This window comes from Lactuca sativa, chromosome 7 (genome assembly GCF_002870075.4).
Source record: "Lactuca sativa cultivar Salinas chromosome 7, Lsat_Salinas_v11, whole genome shotgun sequence".
NCBI lineage: Eukaryota > Viridiplantae > Streptophyta > Magnoliopsida > Asterales > Asteraceae > Lactuca > Lactuca sativa.
The window spans coordinates 13,385,292-13,407,104 of record NC_056629.2 but is presented as its reverse complement, the minus strand read 5'-3'; the positions used below and the strand labels follow the sequence as shown (position 1 = coordinate 13,407,104).

Below are 21,813 nucleotides of genomic sequence, written 5' to 3'. Positions count from 1 at the left end.
TAGAGTTCTACGCAGGTTAAAGTCGCTCCTTCTTCCTTCTGCAAGAGGCCAATAGGAGTGTGTGCAGTTCCAGATCAGACATGGAACACCCGTTTGATCTTCACCAGCTTGCCTTTACTCTTTCACTTAATCAGAGCCGACTAAAAGGAACAACTCTGAACTGTGTATATCTATTCCCGAGGTTCAACAAACATGGTAAGTTGGTTAAATTATCAAGTTCATATTATGTTGGGAAGTGGGCAAGTTGGAATAGGCGACCCAAATTATGGAGCTAGCTACCAATTGATATTTGTTCTCTTTCTTCTTTCCCAGGTTCGAGTCTTATTTATTGATTTCATAGGTTCCAGTTTTCCTATGTTGAACGGGTAAGCACCTTTCTATTCTAGATTAAATATGAATGTATGATGACATTGTAATTACCTGGTTTGAAAGTTTAATGTTTTCGACTTCATCATGTTCTTCTTTTTGAGCAAATTTTCAATCAGGTCCTTCTTCATCCTTCTTTTGAAAGTTAAAAATTTTGATTTTAAGATTTTTGGACGAAACTGCCCCTGCATATTGTTTTAAACTTAAAAAAAATGTTTTTAACAATTTTAGACCAAACTGCCCCTGCATACTAATTTTATAGTTACTTTTTTTTATTTTAACAATTTTGGATGAAAATGCCCTTGCATAATGTTCTTGTACTTAAAAAAATTTGAATTTAACAATTTTGGAGGACACAAGTCTTGCATATCATTTTTATAGTTAATCTTTTTTTATTTCAACGGTTTTGAACTCAAATTGATGTTGAATATATTTAAGTAGTAAATTGAGTAAATAGCGATATACTTTGCATTTTGTTTTTGTTCTTTTACCAAAAAACAAAGTACATTGTCGTTTTTTGTTTTTCCATCTTTAGGTGCTAAATGCAATAAATAGCAACGAGCTTTGAATTCACACATTTTTTTCGTTTTTTTTCTTTTTTTTTTTTTGTAATTCTTTTTTCTAAAAACCAAACTACATTGCTATTAGGTGCATTTTCCATTTTTACGAGTAAAATGACCCAAATGGCAACATACTTTCAGTTTATATGTAATTTTTTTTTTCCCATTTTTACAAGTGAAATGCCCCAAGTGCATTCTCATTTAGGAAAGAAGAACCATGGATACACCAGCCTTTGGATTTAATCTCCGATTTCACAACTTCGCCATTCTTCAAGGTAACTTCTATACCAGACGTATGCTATGTTTTTTTTTTTTTTTGTTGTGTGAGATTACATTATCTATTTTTTTTATTTTCTTATTGTTGCACAACAGCTGTTCGTTGGAATACTTACATGAATCTACATGTCAAGAATGAAGTTTTTTTAGGTGAATTTGTCACCGCCATTTTTTGTTGATTTGTAGTATCACCAGATAACTTTTGTTAAATTTTATGTTCCTTTTATTATGTTTAATATATAGATTGGTAATAAAATGAATGAACATTAATAGATCATGCATTTGGGAAATTGAGTTTATGACAATATTTTTTTTTTCAGGGGTAGTTGTTGCCTCGAAAGCTGCAAATGTGAAAACTGGAACTACAGTAGTCGTACTTGGACTAGGTGCAGTTAGGCAAATTGTATGATTCTTATGAACTTATATAAAGATATAACTTTAAAAGGGCCCATAACCCTAAAATGGGACAGTGCATGTTTTTTAATTTGACTTGCCCCATAACAATACTCAAACTATAAACAAATAGTTAATCAAATGACATTTACAAAAAACAAACAACGGAAAAAATTATTGCATCCGATCCCCGCAACGCGGGGGTCCCCACCTAGTTTAATATATCAGGTAATATTTATGTAAAGTATTTATTAGAAATGGTTTATATATGTAATGAATCCACTCATTAATTTTAATAATTCAAAATATTTCTCATTTTTCTTATAAATTCAAACTTTTCAAATTGTTAAAATTTTATATTTAATTTTTTTTAAATAACCCCATGTAATACATTGGTCTCACACCTAGTCAGTAATACATGTAACTACCAGCTTTTGAAGAAGGAACGCTAAGGACGTTTATTATTAAACATTTTACATCATCATATTGTAATATTCTTTTGGAAACATGTATAACGCAATAATGTACGTTTTTATTATATATATGATAATTGTGTTACTTTCTTTACAATATTCAATTGTTATGGTACTACGTGAAGTCATCCACCCCCGAATGTTTCCGCCATTCTGGTTTGGGGGTGTGACATGACATCACCGTTGGACTTAGAAACTCTACAATATATTATGTATGCATGTATCATAATGCACAACATGGTGGTAGATGAAAAGTGATGAAATATTGCACATTATATGTAACGGCTGCAAATTTGGGTTAGACGTTTAAAGTATAATACTAATAATAAATATACATTTTATCGAACAATTAAAATAGTTGAGTAGAGTAATTGTTCTTCATGCGAGTTGCAACTAATAAATATTTATCGCATACACGTTATGTGTGACGGGTTTTATAAAAACAATCATATGTATGCATGCAAACCTATATTAGATCTATGTTTTTATCTATTATACATACAATCATTGAACACAAAAAGGAAAACCCTAATATGCATCTAATAATTCGAAACTAGAAAGATTAGATCACATACCTTTGTTGCTATATAGTAATAACAACCAATTCTTGAAGATCGTTTACTCTTGAGAACAAGTACCACGAGTACAGTACCTATAATGGCTCACAAACACACTTGGGCAAGAGAATGAATATGAGAGAGAGGAGAGATGAGTGACTTGCTCAAAAATTTGGCTCTTTTAGGGTTTTCAAAGTGGTGGCCGAATTCAAGAGCCAAGGGGCTCTATTTATACTTGAGGCTAGCTAGGGTTTTAGGGTGGGAACCCTAATTCCTTAGCTTAAGGCCTAGGCAAGTCCATGGACCCCTTCCTTAGGGCTTGGACGAAAATCTCTATAACTTTATAGGGATTTTCGGCCCTCCCTAATAAGGGTGATCCAATGGCCCAAAATCTCAACTATCAAATATTTACAAAACAGACCCTGCACTTTCAGTCCGTTCCTTTAATCCCAAAATTAATGCCAAATTAATTTATGATTAAATACTTATCAACAATATGCTTTCTAATTAATATATTATTCTTATAATATATTGATAAATCATATTTACGCACCAACTTATTATTCTAAATAATAAAATCACCCATTCTCTCCAATAGTCATCATGTATAGTTGCAAGTGTGAAGACAACCCAAAAGGACCATGCTACTATCAAATCAAGTACGTATCATTTATAGTTACGGGCTTAGAAACTTAATCCAACAATGTGGACAATTATTAGGAGTATATAATAATTTTAGAAAATCTTAATATAAAAGTTACCGTTAAACGATAAAATTATATTAAAATAAAAGATTATTTAGGATAAATAATCTAAACGAAAGTCGTAGAAACCATAACCACGAGCACGAGTTTATAGATAACACTTAAATATGACTTCGTATAAGGAAGTTATGATTTTTCAAAGTTTCGTAGGTGAACTTGAAGTGATATATAGTTTTAGCATTTACATACACTGTGTGAATTTCGTCAAATTCGGAGACTGCATCATTCTACTCGAAAAGTTTGCGCGCCACCCCAAAACCGAAAAATACGATGTTTACCCCGTAAGAATCTCGAATGGTTGAAATAACATCGCATGTGATCACAAAGTGATATATAGTTTTAGCATCTACGTACATTGTGCGAACTCCGTCCAATTCGGATACCACATATATATATATATATATATATATATATATACACACACACACACTGTATTTATGCCATTTAATTGACTGTTACATTTTGATGTTTAATGACATTAATTACGATTTACAGTATAAATAGAGAATCTCCTTGACTGTTTAGATTACACCGAATGAATAAAATACAATCTCCTTTTTCTCTCTTGCACTTATGCTTCTTTTTCCATCTTTTGATGCAACCAGTGTATGATCTGGGCAAAGCGAGAGTTCGAACAATCTAAAAGAATTACTTCCCACTGTTGTATCCTGAGAAACAAACACCCATATAGGACGAATTTGTTTTAAGGAAACTGTATCAAACACATGCCCCAATAACAATTTATTGTTTGTTCTTTCGTGCAAATCCTATGGTTATATTTTTCCCAACAAAAATGTCAGTGGTTACTTGAAAAATGACAAATACTATCAACTACCAATTAATTGTATAGTTTGAAGACTAAACTTAAGTATCACACTATTAAATAAATAGTATAATCTTGATTTTTTGTCTAATCATATATGAAAAAAAACATGAATAATAAGTCAAAACGACAACGCAAACTATATCAATGTTCGTTCAAAGTACATTGTTATTTTGCATTATCTTGCAATATATGATGTTTTAATAAGATTTTCAAACTATTTTTTTTTAAATATAGTAACAAGAACCATTACTGTCAAATATAGCAATGTACTTTTTAAGTACAATGCTAGTTTGAGTTATCTTATAAAAATAACTAACGACAAATCTATGATTAATATTATATTTTTTTTAAAAGCTTTAATGTTATTTTACTTTTCTCACTGTACACTTTTAATGTTTTTTTTTTCACTATATTTAAATGTATATTTCAACATACAAACTCATTGTTTTATCAAATAGATGAGCTTACATAATGTAAATTGTATTTTCATAATGGTTTACATATTTATTTAAAAAAAAATTAAAACTTACTAACAACACTTCCATATTTATAAATTAATATCTTTTTTTTTTCCAAATATTTTATTAATCATTGCGATTTGAAATTATTAATAACGTTTTTCTTCATAACTGTGTTTTTTATGGGTTTAAATATAGTTAAAGTTATAAAAGATCAAATTAGGACACATATATCATGAGAATTTAATTATGCACTTATATATTTTAATAGAATACAATATAAAATTAAATTAAAATTTTAATAAAATACCACATTAAAAAGAAAACGATACATATCAAATTTGTCAATATTTTCTCATCTTAATATCTGATGATTAGGATTGTTATGACTAAAGAGTTCACATAAAATTGTATTTGGAATAAGGGAAATGGACTTAACAAGGTAATTAACTTTTCAGTTTGTTCATATCTGGGTAACTATCTTTTTTTGTACACATCTAGGTAACGAACTTTTTGGAAGTGTTCACATATGACCATTATGACCGGCTGTAGCAGGTTATATCCGGTCATAACCAGTCATAATGGTCATATGTGAACATTTTCAAAAAGTTCGTTACCTAGATGTGTACAAAAAAAGATAGTTACCCAGATGTGAACAAACAGAAAAAGTAACAGTATAATACACGAATGATCTATGTAGTTTGGGTAATTTGTGCGTTAGGTCCATAACTTATTTTTTTAACTTAGATGATCCCTACTATTTATTTTTGTTGTGCATTTGGTCCCTGTCCTACCTCAAAAGACTAGTGTGCCCTTTTTATTTTTTTTTCTTATTTATGTATTTATTTTTTATATATTAAAAAAATTAATAGACCCCATATATCTGCATCTCCTCACCCTAAATCTGAAACCACATTTGAGAAATTTAAATTGGGTGCCACAATAATCTTTTGAGGTAGCACAGGGACCAAATACACAACAAAAATAAATAGTAAGGATCGTCTAAGTTAAAAAATAAGTTATGGACCAAACGCACAAATTACCCAAACTACAGGGACCATTCGCGTATTTTACTGTTACCTTTTCGGTTTGTTCACATCTGGGTAACTATCTTTTTTTGTACACATCTAGGTAACAAACTTTTTAGAAGTGTTCACGTATGACCATTATGACTGGTTATGACCGGATATAACCTGCTACAGCCGGTCATAATGGTCATATGTGAACACTTACAAAAAGTTTGTTACCTAAATGTGTACAAAAAAAAGATAGTTACCCAGATGTGAACAAACCGAAAAGTTAATTACCTTATTAAGTCCATTTCCCTTGGAATAATTGGATTAGTATCTAATCCGCTTATCGATTAGATTTGTAACATTTTATTCTATTAAAATTTTTTGTTTGAAAAAATAAATAGATTTAAAAAGAAGTTACAAATTTTTTTATTTAATTATATTTTAAAAAAATACAATACAATATAAAATTAAATTAAAATTTCATCATCTATTAATATTTTAAAAAATAATATAATATTAAATAACATTAAGAAAAAAAGGATGTATATATTATATACAATTTTTAATTAATTATTAACATATTAAATATTAAAAAATAAAATAAAAATAACTATAAAAATGAGTCTTTTAGAACTGAGCGGGACTTCTCAATTGAGTATTTTCCATCGTTTTTGCCCTTTTGCCCTAGCCTCCCTCACGCTGCTGCCTCTGCTAAACGCTCACCTGAAAGCATCCAGCATCCAACTCCGACCGGCGAGACGACGACCACCACACCATTTCCGGCTGCGAGTCTGCGACAACATTTCCGGCTACGAGTCTGCGACACCTCTCCGGCTACAACGCACACGTCTCCGTCTTCGGCTGTCACAAACCCCGACTCCGGCTATCACATCTCTGATTCCGAACGCTCACTTCTCCACCTGTTACTCTGTTAAATGTAAGTTCCGATTTCAGATGATATTGTTTGTATTAGATGGATTCATGGAATGTTTGTGGTGTAACTCCCTTTATACCATGGATTCATTGAATGTTCTCCACCTGTCTACCGATCTATAGTTGTGTATGTTAAGTTGTCAACTATTTTTGCTATGTGGGCAGTTAATTTATCTATTTGTTGCTTATTTGCTTTGTGTAGTTTATCTGTAAAAGATTGGAGGCAAAGTCATTGTTTGCGTTTTTTTTTTTCTTCCTCTTTGTAGTCTACTGATGTATATGTTGTTTTTCTTTGTTCAGCTTGGGAGTTATTGAAGGGATAATTGGTATCGACCCGGCCCGCTTTAGAATCCGGATCTAATAAAACCTTTGATCAGGCACGCACTATAAAGGCATAAACCCTTATCGTCCCTCCCATTTTTCATTCGAAATTTCAATTGGATTTATAGAAAGAGAGAAGTATCAACAATGTCGGGCTTCTCCTTCTCTACCAGTTTATCAACCTCCTCATCATCTTCATCCCCATCACCGTTTTCATTTGCATCGTCTTCATCTCCATCTCCGTTCTCATTCTCAAACCCTGCCTCATCCCCTTCGCTATTTGGTTCATCTACATCCTCAAATCCGACATTCGGAGCGCCTTCATCGTCAACTCCTTCGTTTGGGTTTTCGTTTGCATCTTCGTCATCTTCTACGCCGTCTTCCGCTGCACCCTCCGCCTCCGCTCCATCACCAACTTTTGGTTTCGGGGCTTCTTCCGCTGCTGCAACCGGCTCTACACTGTTCGGTACATCGTCTCCTGCCGGGGCATCACCGTTTGGTGGATCTGGTTTGTTTGGATCAAGTTCTAGTTCTAGTGGCACTACCACCACCACTACAAGTTTATTCGGTTCTACTTCCACTTTTGGATCCGGTAGCATATTTGGGGCTTCTTCAGCTTCAGCTTCAAGCACAACTACACCTACTGCGGTTAGTTCGCCTTTTTCTACAGGCTTATTTGGATCATCATCTACTTCTGGAACATCAACTCCAATTTTTTCTTCAGCGTCATCTGGGGCTGCTTCATCATCATCAGCCCCATCTTTACCTAATTTATTTGGCTCAGCTTCTTCATCAGCAGCCCCTTCTTTTTCTAATTTTGGTGCATCATCATCTAGCTCAATGTCAAGTTCAATTACAACACCACCGGCTTCATCTGCAGCACCAGGGTTTTCGTTCCTCAACGCTTCGAGCTCCAGCTCAGTCACTTCTTCCGCTGCTTCAGCTCCGGGTTTCTCATTTCCAAGTGCAACCGCCTCTGCACCCTCGTTTTCGTTTGCCTCCAGTTCAGCCGCGCCATCTACTACCACTTTGTCTGCTGGTTCATCGTCAAGCCCCACCTCTAGCTTCTCTTTTGCGAATGTAACAGCCTCTTCTGCGGCTCAATCATCTACGGGGCTGGCTTTAAATACAAAAACTGCTTCTACGACAGTAGCTACAACGACTACTTCTAGTGCTTCCACATCTGCCAGTAGCACTCTGTCGTTCCCTTCATTTGTTACATCTTCATCTAGTGCTACACCAGCTACTGGATCTGTTCCCAGTTTCGCAAGCCCTGCCATTGGTGCTTCTTCTTCCGGAACTTCAAGTTCTTTTTTGGGATTTCAAACTTCCTCTAAGACTACAGCTGCTACTACCCCATCTTCCCAACCGCAATCTACAGCTGCTTCATCTTTGTTTGGTGAGTTTGTTAGTATAATTATCTTTAGTTTCTGGTTTGAAGTTAATGGACAGTATTGAATCGTTGCATGTGAGTTCATATAATAACGATTTGTAGGTTATCTTTAGCCATTGTTTTGTTGTTTTTTTTCATAGTGATGATTGTGATTTCAACAATTAGAAGTAGCCACTGAGATAATCAGGTGCTTGCTTGCTTAAGGATAATTTAGGTATTTAGTATTTGTCGGTAATCAGTTTATTCTTGGCAACTTGTTACCCATTTTATGTGCTTAACCAAATTCTGATCATTTTGATTCTAAGTTATGAGAAACCTAGACACTCTCAAAACTGGTTATTGTTACTTTATAGACATCCCTTTAGATTGTGTCGAGCTCATAGTAGCATTGTAGCAATGGCATTGATGAACAAATTGAATCTAACTTGTTTATTTCCACATTTGAGAGGTGTGTCTCCCAAAAAAAATCGAATGATTTTATTTTTAGGCCATAATATATATATATATATATATATATATATATATATATATATATATATATATATATATATATTCTGTATTGTATGAACTCTTTTGTTGTTTGTGTCTGAAGGTATTCCTGCAGCCACAACAACCACTTCAACCATTACAACCACTACTGCTCAAACATCATCCTCACTTGTTGTAGCTTCCAGTAGCGGGTCAGTCATCACTCATCACCACAGTATCTCAAAAAATATATATAAATTTTTTTAATTCAAGTGATAAAGATCATCTTTATCATACTATCCTAGAGATTTAAAAAAATAAATAAATAAGTTGTCTGCAGGACAAGTACGAGTGTGAGCACAGCTGTTGTCCCTGCACCAAAGTTACCATCTGAAATTACTGGAAAGACTGTTGAGGAGGTACATCTTAAACAAAGTCCTATAATTATAAATATAATGCAAAAATAAAGTATGTTAACAGCCTGCCTGCCTATAATATTAGTTAATGTTAGAAAGATGCAATGTATTGTGAAATTTGAGGAGCACATCATGACAATTATTATTTTGGATTTAAAGATCATCAAGGAGTGGAATGTGGAGCTCCAGGAAAGAACCGGAAAGTTCCGGAAGCAAGCTAATGCAATTGCTGACTGGGACAGGAGAATCTTGCACAACCGGGATGTTCTTCTTAAACTTGAGGTCACTTTTTTTTATTCTTAAACTTAAATAAATTCAAGAGTGGAAATGAAAAAATAGCTCTTTTTTATTTATTTTTTGATTTTGAATTTTGTTTATAAACAAAACAAACAGGCAGAAGTTGCTAAAGTTGTTGAGACCCAATCAAACCTTGAGCGCCAGCTGGAACTTATCGAGACTCATCAGCAAGAGGTATTATGATACTGAGTGAGGGAGGGGTAGTAGTTGTAAATTGGTATAATAGTTAAATAAATAAATTGTTGTTGTTAGGTTGACAAGTCGTTACAAAGTGTGGAAGAAGAAGCTGAGCGAATATACAAAGATGAACATGGCTTACTTCTTGATGATGAAGCAGCTTCAACCAGAGATGCAATGTAAGTTTCTGGAGTCGAGGGCATTTACGTCTTTTGCACATTACAAACAAGGCGCTTGTTAATAGTTTCATCTGGTAAATTTCAGGTATGAGCAGGCTGAATTCATAGAGAGAGAAATGGAACAGATGACTGAACAAATAAAGTCGGTTATTCAGACTCTTAATGCCAATCAGGTTATTTGTCTTTATTTTTATTTATTTGGCAACGCAAAAAGCAGCTTTGAAAAGTAAAAAAAAAATGATTAATTTGAATATGTTTAATAGGCGGGAGAAGTTGAAGCAAGTGATGGTATGGGTATGGGTATGGCCCCACTGGATGTGGTGGTTCGGATCCTTAACAATCAACTCAGTTCATTAATGTGGATCGACGAAAAGGTTGTATTTATATTTTTCATTTTGTAATTACAAAAATAATATATTTTAATAAATAAATTATAAATATAATATAAACAGGCTGAAGAATTCTCTTCGCGTATTCAAAAGCTGGCCAAGCAAGGATCTGCTGCTGACCGGGAACTCATGGCCCCAAAATTTTGGCTGTCTCGCTGAATCTCTTACTGTTCTTTCTCTCTGCTTCTTGCTTAACAGTAAAAAAAATTATTACTCTTATTAAGAAATTTGGATATGTGAAAACAATAACCCGATTATCGTGAACATGCTATTTGCTAATGTTACTTTTTACATCATCAACTTCACTAGTTTTTATATTCTTTCATTCCTTAATGTTTCATCTCCAATGGATTTGAGTTGTAGTTTCTTCATCTTTAACATGTTAAATGATGATACGTTTTTTGTTTAGAAAATAGGTCATGTGTCAGTTATATGTTAGGGTTTGGGAGGAGAAAAAGGTATTCATTTTTCTGAAATTGATAAGTAACTTGGTTCTTGAATGACAAGTGAGTTTGAACCACCAAATGGACATTACAGGGGTATTCATTTACTTGTTGTACAAATTAAGCTTTTAAACTACAATAATCTCATAAAATGGTGATTATGCCCCTTTTACTAAATTATAAGTGAGTTTGAACCATTAGAACAAATTTTATTTATTTGTTGTACAAATCAAACTTTTAAACCACAGTAACATCTCTTGAATCGGTTAGTTTGTTGATATTGCAACAAAATTGTAAATGTAATGATATAATTAAATTTTTTTTTGTGTCAAAATCAAATTTTTGTCGTAATATAGTGACTTTCTTGTAATTTGAAACTTGGTGTCAAAATTGAAATTTTGATAAACTTAGTGCCTTTATTGCATTTCGGAAAAGTGGTTACCGAGAGAACATGGAAAACTGATCATTTGGTTGATATTGCAACAAAATTGTAAATATAATGACATAATTGCAAATAATAATAATAATAATAAATCGGTGTCAAAATCGAATTTTTATGATAATATAATATATATATATATATATATATATATATATATATATATATATATATATATATATATATATATATATTTTTTACAATTTGGCCTTTTTTATCCATGTAATAGGCCATATTAATATATACAAAAAAAAAAAAAAAGACACTTGGTCCTTTCCTTTGTTTTTTTAACCCATGGTTTGTTTTTTCATATATATATATATATATATATATATATATATATATATATATATATATATATATATATATATATATATATATATATATATATATATATATAATTTATAAATAAAACGATTTAGTAGTTTGTTAGTATTTTAGCACACTACCTTTGAAATTTTAAGTTTTATTAGATATTTGTATTTTGTATTATGTGAAAAAAAGTAAATTATGCATATCTTATTCATTTGAAAATGGATTGTCATACAGTTTTTTCTACGTATAATTTAGAGATTATAGATAATTTTAGAATATAATTTTATAATTTTAGGGTTCATATTCAATTACCTAGAGTCCTCCAAATTTCGGATATAAAAGTTGGAAATTTTCAGCTTTTCAACATTTTTTTTTTGGTATTTTGTATTATGTAAAAAATTTAAAACATGCATCTCATTCGTTTCAAATCGGATTGACATATAATTTTTTTTAACATATAGCTTAGAGTTTTTACATGATTGTACACTATAACGTTATAATTTTTGGTTTTATATTCAATGACTTACATTTCCTCGAAGTTGTGATATCAAATTTGGAAATTTTAAAAGTTCAAACCAATAAAATGGTTTGAATTGGAAGTCAATTATTACTCCATTCCACAAATGAGATGTATTGTTAACTTGTTATAAAAGAATGATATCAACCCACTAAGTAACTACCAAAAAAATTATGGTTTTTTTTGGGTTTTGAGATTTTCCTGTTACCCATTTTACCCGGTTCCAACCTATATGTTTTGATATTTCCGGATTTTTCGATTTTAGATCCAATTTGTCTGGTCCTTGACCTGTAACCAGATTTTTTGAACTGGAATTGGTTCATATATATCGGTCCGGTTTCCGGTTCTATTAAATTTCATTTTTTGGTTTCCTGTTTCGGGTTCATCCAGGTCGGTTCAGACCCACTATCATCCTTATTTCAGGTTTAATTTAAAATATGTCAATTTATATATAATCAACAATAACGAGAGTAAAATAAATATATATTTTTTTCTTGCCCAACCTACAATTTTAAAATATTACCGTTTTTTCTTAAAAATAAGCATTACAATGAAAAGATGTACGGATATTAAAAAAATATAGTAAAAATAAGGAATAACTCTTTTATTCTTTAATAAAACATATATTTTAGAGAAATTTAAAAACTTTTCAAAAGCTCATTGAAACATGGTTGTGCATAATGGTTTTTTCTTTAAAACTAGTTTATAAACTAATATTTATCTTACACATCATAACAACCTAAGGCTAAACGGAACATAATGGTTTCTCTCTCATTCCACCCAACACACATCTTTTTTTTCTCTCCTCCCACGCCCATCCCATAACCATGGAAATAGCCTCCTCCCGCTCCACCCATTTTTCTTATAAATAAATAAACTATATAAAGGGAGAGAGCGTTTAACTTTTTATCATCATATTGCTTGTTATAACATGTAGTATAATTTGTACACTACCTCAATGCTTTGCACACTTATTTACCATTTTATCCTCTGAGTCATCGTTTTATAAGAATTTCAACCTTTCAAAGATATGGCTTAAACTCTAACAATTTCACTTAGTATCTTAGACATATTACAAGTGAAATTTGAGGTTTATACGTTTTTGGTATCGGATGCCACACAATTAGACCGAGCTTATTCACCAAGCTCTAAAGTTGCCTCGTTATAAGTATTTTGACGATGCACTAACTGAGAAGACATAAAAACGTAATGCGAAGAATGGACCATGTCCAATAGCCCTGGTTGAATTCGACCACCTCAAACCTATAATCATTAATTATACGAGAGCCAGAGAGATATGTATAGATATATACGGGGGTTGACACCCTCACGTGCGATTGCTAGCTACAATCCCGACATGATAACTTTCTTTATATAAGGTTTCATTATTCGACGTCCGATGAAGCTTCGTACGGGGGAAATTATAGTCTACAACGTATATTATGGGACTCATGGTAATACATCATGAAAACCTTATAGATTCGAATACCTAAAGGGACTTCTTCGAGTAATTAATATAGTAATATAGGATTAATGAAATATCATATAAAGATAGTAAGATAAGATTGATAAACTATCCTATAAAGATAGTACGATAAAATTGATAAAATATCCTATAAAGATAGTAAGATATAATTGATAAAATAACCTAAAAATGTATTATAAATTAGGAAAAATAATATAGAACCTTAAAGGACAAAGTATTCAGAAAACCTCTAAGATTCAATATACATGAACTTTAGAAGATACAACATAGTAAAATCTAAGAAACAAGGAATATAAGAAAAATGATCATAATCATTGTAAAAATTCCTAAAAAGTTTTCTAATGAGTTTATTTAAACCTATGAACTCACCAACATCAAGTTTACATTTTCAAAATCGCATGTATTGCTATGATGGAGTAGAGATCAACGCAAGGAAAGACAAGCAGCTTGAAGATAGATATGTTTCTTTTATTTATCCCATATAATAAACATCATTATTAATACACAATTATTTAAAGTTTGAGCTCTGTGATTTGGGTAATCTATATATCGTTGTCACCCCTCGGCATTTCCGCATACGGCCGATGGAGGTGTTTCACCCGTTGTAAATGCCATTTCATTTGCAAAGAAATTGTAGTATTTTGTAGACTTTTGGTCAAAACACGAGAAAATGGATTCAAAATGAGGCGTAATTGATTCAAAACAGGCGTATTTGATTTAGTCTCTATTACGCCTAATTAACCATATCAGATGTGTGTATTAACTCCTTTTATAATACGATTTTCATTACGACCGCATTAGATGTGGGGTACTATATTACCTATTTTCTAGTAGCGTAGGGCAAGTAAGTTAAAAGGAATGAAGTATATTTGAATGTGTACAACTTACTAAATGTTTTCCCATTTATTTGTTAATATTATAAATTTATGATCACATCTGCCAACATCAATTATGCAATCGAATTTACAAAATTATACAAAATCAATGACATCGACCAGCTTAATTCATAAATTAAAATGCAAAGTGGCATTGCCCTGAAAAAAAAAAACAAGTCTTGCACATTTTGGGGCATTTTTCTATATTCTAACGACTAACAAGTAAAGATGTTAATCTGACAAAAAACAAAAAACACAGTGAATATTATATTGGTAAATTCCCCATAACGAATTCAAAGAAGGTTGAGGCGCCCTGATGCATCAAGTAGCTGTTGGATGTTATGAGCAGCAGAAGTCAAAGTAGCATGACCTTTACAGAAAGCAAATCTGATATATCTATTATTATGCTTCTCTGAACTTGTATGGAAAAACCCGCATCCAGGAACAGCCACAACTCCAGCTTCTTTTATCAATTCCTCCACAAATTCAACCTGAAAAATCCATCCATCATAATTAATTAAAAGTTAAAACATACTGTAAAAAATAACAAGATGCTATTTAATACTGTAGTATAATATAATAGAATGGATTATTTCACATACGTCCATAAGTTTGCAAGTATCTGGAAGCGCTGCAAATATGAAAAAGGAACCCATTGGCATAAATTGAACCTGAAAGCCCACATCTCCAAGCAACTTGAACACAAAATCTCTTTTTCCTTCATAATCCTAACTCCCAACACACCAACTACATTATTGTCAAAAACTAGGAAAACCTACATTTCAAAAATCCTTACTTTTCTCAATGATTTATAGTACTCTGGTGGACTTTTTAATGCAGCCAAGGCAGCTTCCTGAAATGGGGCAGGGGCTGAATCTGTAAGTTTCGCATGAATGTTTCTGATTGCAAACGCAATGCAAGATGGACCTATGGCCCACCCCACCCTCCACCCTGTAGTAGCTGGTCAAACTTAGTCAAACAAAACACCCAAACCAAAATGTGAATTAAAAAGACAAACCCACCCACCTGTGACACTATATGTTTTGGACAAAGAAGACGTGATGATGCTTCTGGTTTGCATTTCTGGTAGTGAGGCCAGGCTTATATGAGGTTTTTCATTCTCATATGTTATATGTTCATACACCTGCACAAACATTTTCAAATAAAACAGATTCACATTCATGTATATAATTAAAAGTTACTTATATCATACTTCATCTGTAACGGCTATACAATCCTTTGTTATGCAATATCCAGCAATCATCTGTAGCTCTTCCATGTTAAAAACTTTTCCAGTTGGGTTGTGAGGACTGTGTATAAAATTCCAAATTCAAAACTATAAAAATATATAAAATTCCAAATTCAGAAACATATTATAATACACCTACCTATTCAGTACCAGAGCTTTTGTCTTTGCAGTAAAAGCATCTGAAAGTTTGACCTCGTCAAGTCTCCAATAAGGTGGCTCCAGGGCTACATACACCTGTTAAGATTCAAGATTCAAGATTCATTCATTCATCATATTTCATTTTCACAAAAATTATACTGTAGCACCCAAAACTTACAGGGACTCCTCCAGCCATTAAAATACATGTTTCATACGTTTCAAAACAAGGATCAAAAAGTATTACTTCATCCCCAGGGTTAAGTACTGCAAAACAAAACATAACATAATATTTTTTATTCGTGTTTTTGAATGAGTATAAGGGGATTATTAGGAAAGTTTTCAGTAGACATGCTTGCAAACATTGTGGCAGCGAAAGCCTCGGTCTGACCACAGCAAATGGCAATGTCTGTTAAAGGATCAACATCTAAGCCATGCATTTGCTTCATTTTATCCGCAACCAGATCACATATTCCCTGAACATGCCTTCAATTACAATTTGCAAAAAAAAATGTCAGTTCATATGTCTGTGTAGAGCGCATTACATTATATGAAAGCTGAAATTACAGTATAAACAAGTGTTGGGATTTGCGTTTAAACAAGAGTTGCAATAACTTGTTTGGAATGTTGGGTAAAAAGTGGTCGTGATTTTAAGACAGAAGAAAACGAGTTAATGAGATACTCACTATCCCCCAATTTTAGGACTATTTTGAACGTTGGTCGTTGTGTATGAAACTGAAACCAACTCCCGATTAAAAAAATGATGAATTCGGCCAAAAGAACATAAAATTAGGGATAAAATTCTGGAACAAGTGGAAGCTAACAGACCTGTATTGGTTAAAATCGGAGGTGATAGCGGAGACGGCGGCGGCCTTGATATTGGGAGGTGCCGGAAAATCAGGGAAGCCTTCGGCGAGGTTAATGGCGTTGCTACGTTCAGCTAGATAAGATAGTTGCTGTATTGGGGAAGGTTTTAGGGTCTTAGCTACCGACGACAGCTTTGCTTCCATGGCATTATCTCATCGCTAAACAACCCACCATGTACTGTAGAAAAAGGGGGTCGTGCAACTACAGTAACTTTGACTACTTGACTTTCCTCAACGCGTAAAAACATCTTTCAAAATAAAATTACTTTTCATTATTATTGCTTTATAAACCTCGTCTTCATGATCCCTACTCCGTTTTCCACTTGGAGAAGCTACCGTGGATGCTGACGGAGAAGCAGTTACAAGTTACATACGCATATAGAATTTCATATATCTTATTAAACTTCAAAATATAGTTTAATTTTTTAATATCATATTTATCTTGTATAAACCTTTAAAATATCATATTTACCCAAATCCTTTTTATAACGTTTTTAATATTTTATAATCATTTTTAGACCTTAGAATTATTATAAAAATTAAAAAATTAACCATATTATCCTTACATTCCATTATCTTAAGAAGACATGTTGAGAACCTGTACTTTCCCGATATTCTAAAAATATCAAAATATTGTATGTGTACTTTTTTAAACATTAAAATATCATGTTGTAGATGGATGATATTTTAGATATTACCATTGATATTCTAATGTTTAAAAAAGTACACATACAATATTTTGATATTTAAGAAGACATATATGATATTTTGATCATTAAAAAGGACATATATGACATTTTGAAATTTTATGAAGGACATATATGAAAATCTCTCTCTCATATATATATATATATATATATATATATATATATATATATATATATATATATATAGAGAGAGAGAGAGAGAGAGAGAGAGATGAATGATCATTTGAGAACCTGTACTTTCCCGATAACCAAACAAGGACCGTTAGATCAAAATAATAGAGGGTCAAAATGATTTGTGACATTTTTGTAAAAACTTGGAAATAAAAAGCATTGGGTATCTTATTTCAATTTGTTAGAGGGCATTTTAGGGATAGAAAACTTATGCCTGATCCTATCAAACCCTTTCCTTATACTATCTCTCTCTGTTCATCATCAAATCTCTCTCCCTCTCACGTTCTTCATTGACGATAAAGATGACTGCCTCATCCATCAATCGTCGTCGATCGCCTCCCTCCTCCATTCATCGGCCACCTCTACCTCTGTCGACCGCCACACTCCTTGATCTCACGTTCTTCGTAGAAAAAAATCCACTGAAGATGCTTTGATTTTGAATCGTTTTATCCTTCGTCAATTTATTCCCCAGAGTACACCATAATTGTCGACTTCTTCTCAGCCTCCTATGTGGATTGAAGACCTGAACGAAGAAGAAGATCCTTTGTCGATTAAGAATTCAAAGTGCAAACAATATGAAAAGTGCATATGGTCTCGATCGCTGTACTTACGTCTGAAACACTTGACCTTAGTCTATCAGACTATCCCTAACTCTCGATATCGGTCTCAATTTTCCTCCACTAGAACTTGCCTAAACAGAGGTTTTTATTTTTCTGCATTTCTTCGGTTTTTTAGATCATATTTCACTTTTGCTTTTCTGTATTACCAAAATTAAGTTGACAATTTATATGCTTGTTATTTATGCTTGTTCGTATTCTGATTTAGTTATCGGATTCAATACAGTATGTGATATTGAAATTACTTAGAGTTTAGAAGGTTTCTTACTAAGAAAAACATTTTCGTGAAAATATAAAATTGTAGTGCTCTTTTCCTTCATGTGTTGCCTTATGAATATTGTTGTTATCTTTAACATGGACCACTCTGTTGAAAATATAGTCAATTTGTATTCAAAGTGTCAGGTGACACCTCCTTCTCAGTCATACATAAAAACCCAAGACTATTTCCTCCTTCTTTCCATAAACCCGATCGGTTTTGATAAGAAAAAACTTACATTGGATACAAAAATGGTGACACCTCATTAATGTACAACAAACAACAATGTGGTTATCCTACATACTTCTATGAAAAATGGGATTAACCACCATGTAACAATGCTTGATTCCCTCTCCCTCTTCCCCTTAAATCGGCCCATCCTTCCACCTCCATACCCCCATTTCATTTAAAACATATCTCCTCTCCAACATTCAAGAAATATCTTATCTCTCCCTCCAAAAATTCGTGAGTTTGTAGTGAGTTTCAAGAAGCTTTCTTCAAGCATTATACTCTTGGTAAGTTTATGTAACACCATTTTTTTCAAAATAGATTTTTCAATTTTAAACATAAAAATCACATGTCATAATTCTCGAATATCTCAAGTATCAACATTAATACAATTTATTTATCAAAAGTTGTTTATCACATAAACCAAGATCCTCCAAGACATATCTGTTGGATTAGTGTCTAAGTCCATAACTATTTTGGTATGTACTTGACCCGATTATGAGCATGGCCATTTTGGCTTGCCTTCACCATAGCAATATGTAGAATGATTTAAGGAGAGAAAGGTTTAAATATGAATTATTAATATATTATGAGTATAATATATTAAAGGATAAATCATATTGTTTAATTAATATTAGTCAATAATTAATTAAGAATTAATTTTGTGGCTAAAAGAGATTAATTAAACTTAAGGGACTGGAATTGTAATTATAAGATAATTACAAGAGTGGGCTAATGGACTCCATAGAGTGGAGTGGACGAAATTTATGGGGAAGCCCATAAGATTTCGTCCATGACTCTAAAGAAAGGGATCCATGGGCTGCTTAGGGCCTAAGCAGTCAAATTAGGGTTTCCTAGTTGAAAACCCTAATAGCCTACATGTATATAAAGGGCCCCTATGCCCCAAAAACGTGGCTAAGAGTTCCTTTAGGGTTTCTAGACGTTTTGGGCAGCCTCCTCTCTTTTCCTCTTCATCCAAGTTGCTTAGTGGTGTTTGTGACTCCATTAGAGGTGTAACACTTGAGACACTAAGCTTTCTAAAGCCAATCAAAGCAACGAATTGATTGTTATTGCAATATAACAATCAAAGGTAATTACTAAGTCCTTATTTGATAGATCTAGGTTTATAGCTTTGGATATTCAATTGCATATTCATTAGACAAACTAGATCCAAAAGCTATTAGGGTTTGCATGTACACCATAGGATTGATGTTTTGCTCAAACCCCATCAGTGGTATCAGAGCCTAGGGCTGTTTGTTTGATGTATTTGATGCTTTGGTTGATTATTCATGCTTAAAATCGAAAATTAGAGTTTCTGGGGGCTGGACTCGCCGAGTCCATGGTGAACTCGACGAGTCCATGCTTAACTCGACGAGTCAGCTCGTCAGAAAGAGGTAATTTCGGGATTTTGTGCTCCTTTAGCTGTGGGATAGTTACCAAAACATTTTTTATTGATATAAATCAGATTTTTATGATATTGGGTGATTATCCTTGCCAAAATAAAAGATAACTTCATATTAATTAAATAATTATTTCCTTATATGATAAAATTTAATTATTTGAATTATTTGGTGAATTATCTTGCAAGAAATTGGACTAGGTCAAAATGAGATAATTGCCTTATTTGAATTTTGTGATCTAGAATGTTCTTGATAAAGTTTGGAAAAGTTTCAAATTAACCCTTTAGGTTTCATAGTTTAAATTTGAGCTTAATAGTTTTAGTTTTGAAATTTAAATAGTTGAACCATCATGTTTTGAAAAGTTTCAAAGTTTGCCCTCAAGTTTTGGATTTTAAAATTAGTTAAAAGTCTTAATTTTAAATTTTAAATTCTAAAACCCTTGTAATTTGACAAGTTCAAATCACACCCTTATGGTTTTATTAATTAATTAAAGTGTATAATTAAAAGAGATTTAATAAACCCATAAAGTTTTGGTTTACATTTAATTAAATTAAAAGTATAATTTACTAAATTAAACCACCTAGTATTTTAAAAGTGTAAAATACACCCTATACTATATATAACATTAAAAGTCTAATATTATATATATGTATGAGTAAACAGTCAGTTTTACCGTTAGTAGGCCTCATTCACGAAGCTGGTCTATAAGGGGTGTTTAAGGAAATTGCCTATAAAATGACGATTGAATGGGTATCCACTCTTACCCACCGCACTCTTGACTAGTGGAGGGTCGTTAGCCGAACGGGTAGGATATGACATAAACCTTCCATTACAAGTATAATGAAGTACAAAGTAACTAAATGCTTATACAAATTCCCAAATCATAGTTACTTTAGGCAAAATGTGAAATTGTATGCTAACCCATGGAATTACACTTCGTACCATTGTCAAACGTTAGTGGAGCGTGTGTGGTTAACCGACACACTAATTTAGGGATGACATTGGTGGCGAAGGGTGGCTCGATGCTTATCATAGATCAATGGAGCGTGTGTGGCTAACCAACACATTGATTAGGTGATAGTAGCATTGGGTGCACCACGTGATTCGTATGGTTATTCATACCTTATTTGTGATCCTCGGCATCCCAGTCACAAATAGAAGGGCATAATCGAGATTAAACATGTCATTGAAAAGTTCAATGAATCTCATAAGATCTAGGAGTTTCAATTCATTTAAAACTTAAACTTCTTTTTCGTTTTTCATGGTGGAAATTGGTAAATCGTCATTTACCTACCTTCAAATATTTTGCGACTAGATTACGGCATCCCTCTTCTAGGTTGTATAATATTGTGTTGGATCCTAGCCTTGGTGTTTCATTTGGGTGTTACATCAAGAATTCTAATCAACTTAACTTGGATTTTCTCCCGTTTTGTAGATGTCTAGTTCTGACAATCATGGTCTTCCCAAATCCCATGGAACAAGCTTTCCAAATGAAGATGATGTTCCACGATACGATCGAGGAACAAGAGATCATGCTTCACTTCCTCCACCTCCTCCAATTGTTCTCCCTAACCCACAAGTTCAAAGGCTTGAAAATTTCAAGCTCACTCAAGCCCTATTGGCAATTAAGTATGAAGATGGAAAGTTTGTGTGTGCACACGTCTTAGAGATGAAGTCACACATTGATAGGTTAAGCATGTTGGGTGTCGAGATTTCAAGTGAGTTGGATGTTGACTGGGTTCCTCAGTCACTTACTAAATCATATAGTAAGTTCGTTAGAGAGTACTATATGATGGATCACGACGTGACCCTCATTGATCTCACCTTTTTTCTTATAGCTGCTAAAT

At 32.8% G+C, this 21,813-nt stretch overlaps 2 protein-coding genes across 3 annotated transcripts; one reads left to right on the top strand and one right to left on the bottom strand.

Annotated features, from left to right (window-relative positions):
* Positions 1 to 6,340: 6,340 nt before the first annotated feature.
* LOC111906018 (nuclear pore complex protein NUP62) lies at positions 6,341 to 10,562 on the top strand. Its single transcript, XM_023901757.3, has 10 exons — positions 6,341 to 6,626; positions 6,923 to 8,342; positions 8,929 to 9,016; positions 9,145 to 9,223; positions 9,380 to 9,502; positions 9,614 to 9,691; positions 9,770 to 9,873; positions 9,959 to 10,046; positions 10,137 to 10,247; positions 10,326 to 10,562. Exons 2-10 carry the CDS (start codon positions 7,091 to 7,093, stop codon positions 10,419 to 10,421), a joined length of 2,019 nt encoding a protein of 672 aa, XP_023757525.1. The 5' UTR covers positions 6,341 to 6,626; positions 6,923 to 7,090; the 3' UTR covers positions 10,422 to 10,562.
* Positions 10,563 to 14,397: 3,835 nt separating this feature from the next.
* LOC111906019 (uncharacterized) lies at positions 14,398 to 16,833 on the bottom strand. Of its 2 annotated transcripts, none has more exons than XM_023901758.3 (9): positions 16,550 to 16,833; positions 16,077 to 16,207; positions 15,903 to 15,988; positions 15,726 to 15,820; positions 15,551 to 15,647; positions 15,364 to 15,481; positions 15,134 to 15,297; positions 14,940 to 15,065; positions 14,398 to 14,828 (listed from the first exon to the last, which is right to left on the bottom strand). In XM_023901758.3, the coding sequence occupies exons 1-9, from the start codon at positions 16,729 to 16,731 to the stop codon at positions 14,631 to 14,633; spliced, it is 1,197 nt and encodes a 398-aa protein (XP_023757526.1). In that variant the 5' UTR covers positions 16,732 to 16,833; the 3' UTR covers positions 14,398 to 14,630. The 2 variants fall into 2 exon arrangements, with proteins under 2 accessions (XP_023757526.1, XP_023757527.1); XM_023901759.3 differs by having other exon boundaries at positions 15,134 to 15,288; positions 16,550 to 16,832.
* Positions 16,834 to 21,813: the final 4,980 nt, after the last annotated feature.

Coding starts and splice junctions, on each gene's coding strand:
- LOC111906018 (XM_023901757.3), top strand. CDS start 7,091: ATGTCGGGCTTCTCCTTCTCTACCAGTTTATCAACCTCCTCATCATCT. Junction 9,017..9,144: donor GTTGTAGCTTCCAGTAGCGG/GTCAGTCATCAC, acceptor AGTTGTCTGCAG/GACAAGTACGAGTGTGAGCA. Junction 9,503..9,613: donor ATGTTCTTCTTAAACTTGAG/GTCACTTTTTTT, acceptor CAAAACAAACAG/GCAGAAGTTGCTAAAGTTGT.
- LOC111906019 (XM_023901758.3), bottom strand. CDS start 16,731: ATGGAAGCAAAGCTGTCGTCGGTAGCTAAGACCCTAAAACCTTCCCCA. Junction 15,989..16,076: donor CGCTGCCACAATGTTTGCAA/GCATGTCTACTG, acceptor TTTGTTTTGCAG/TACTTAACCCTGGGGATGAA. Junction 15,821..15,902: donor TAATGGCTGGAGGAGTCCCT/GTAAGTTTTGGG, acceptor GAATCTTAACAG/GTGTATGTAGCCCTGGAGCC.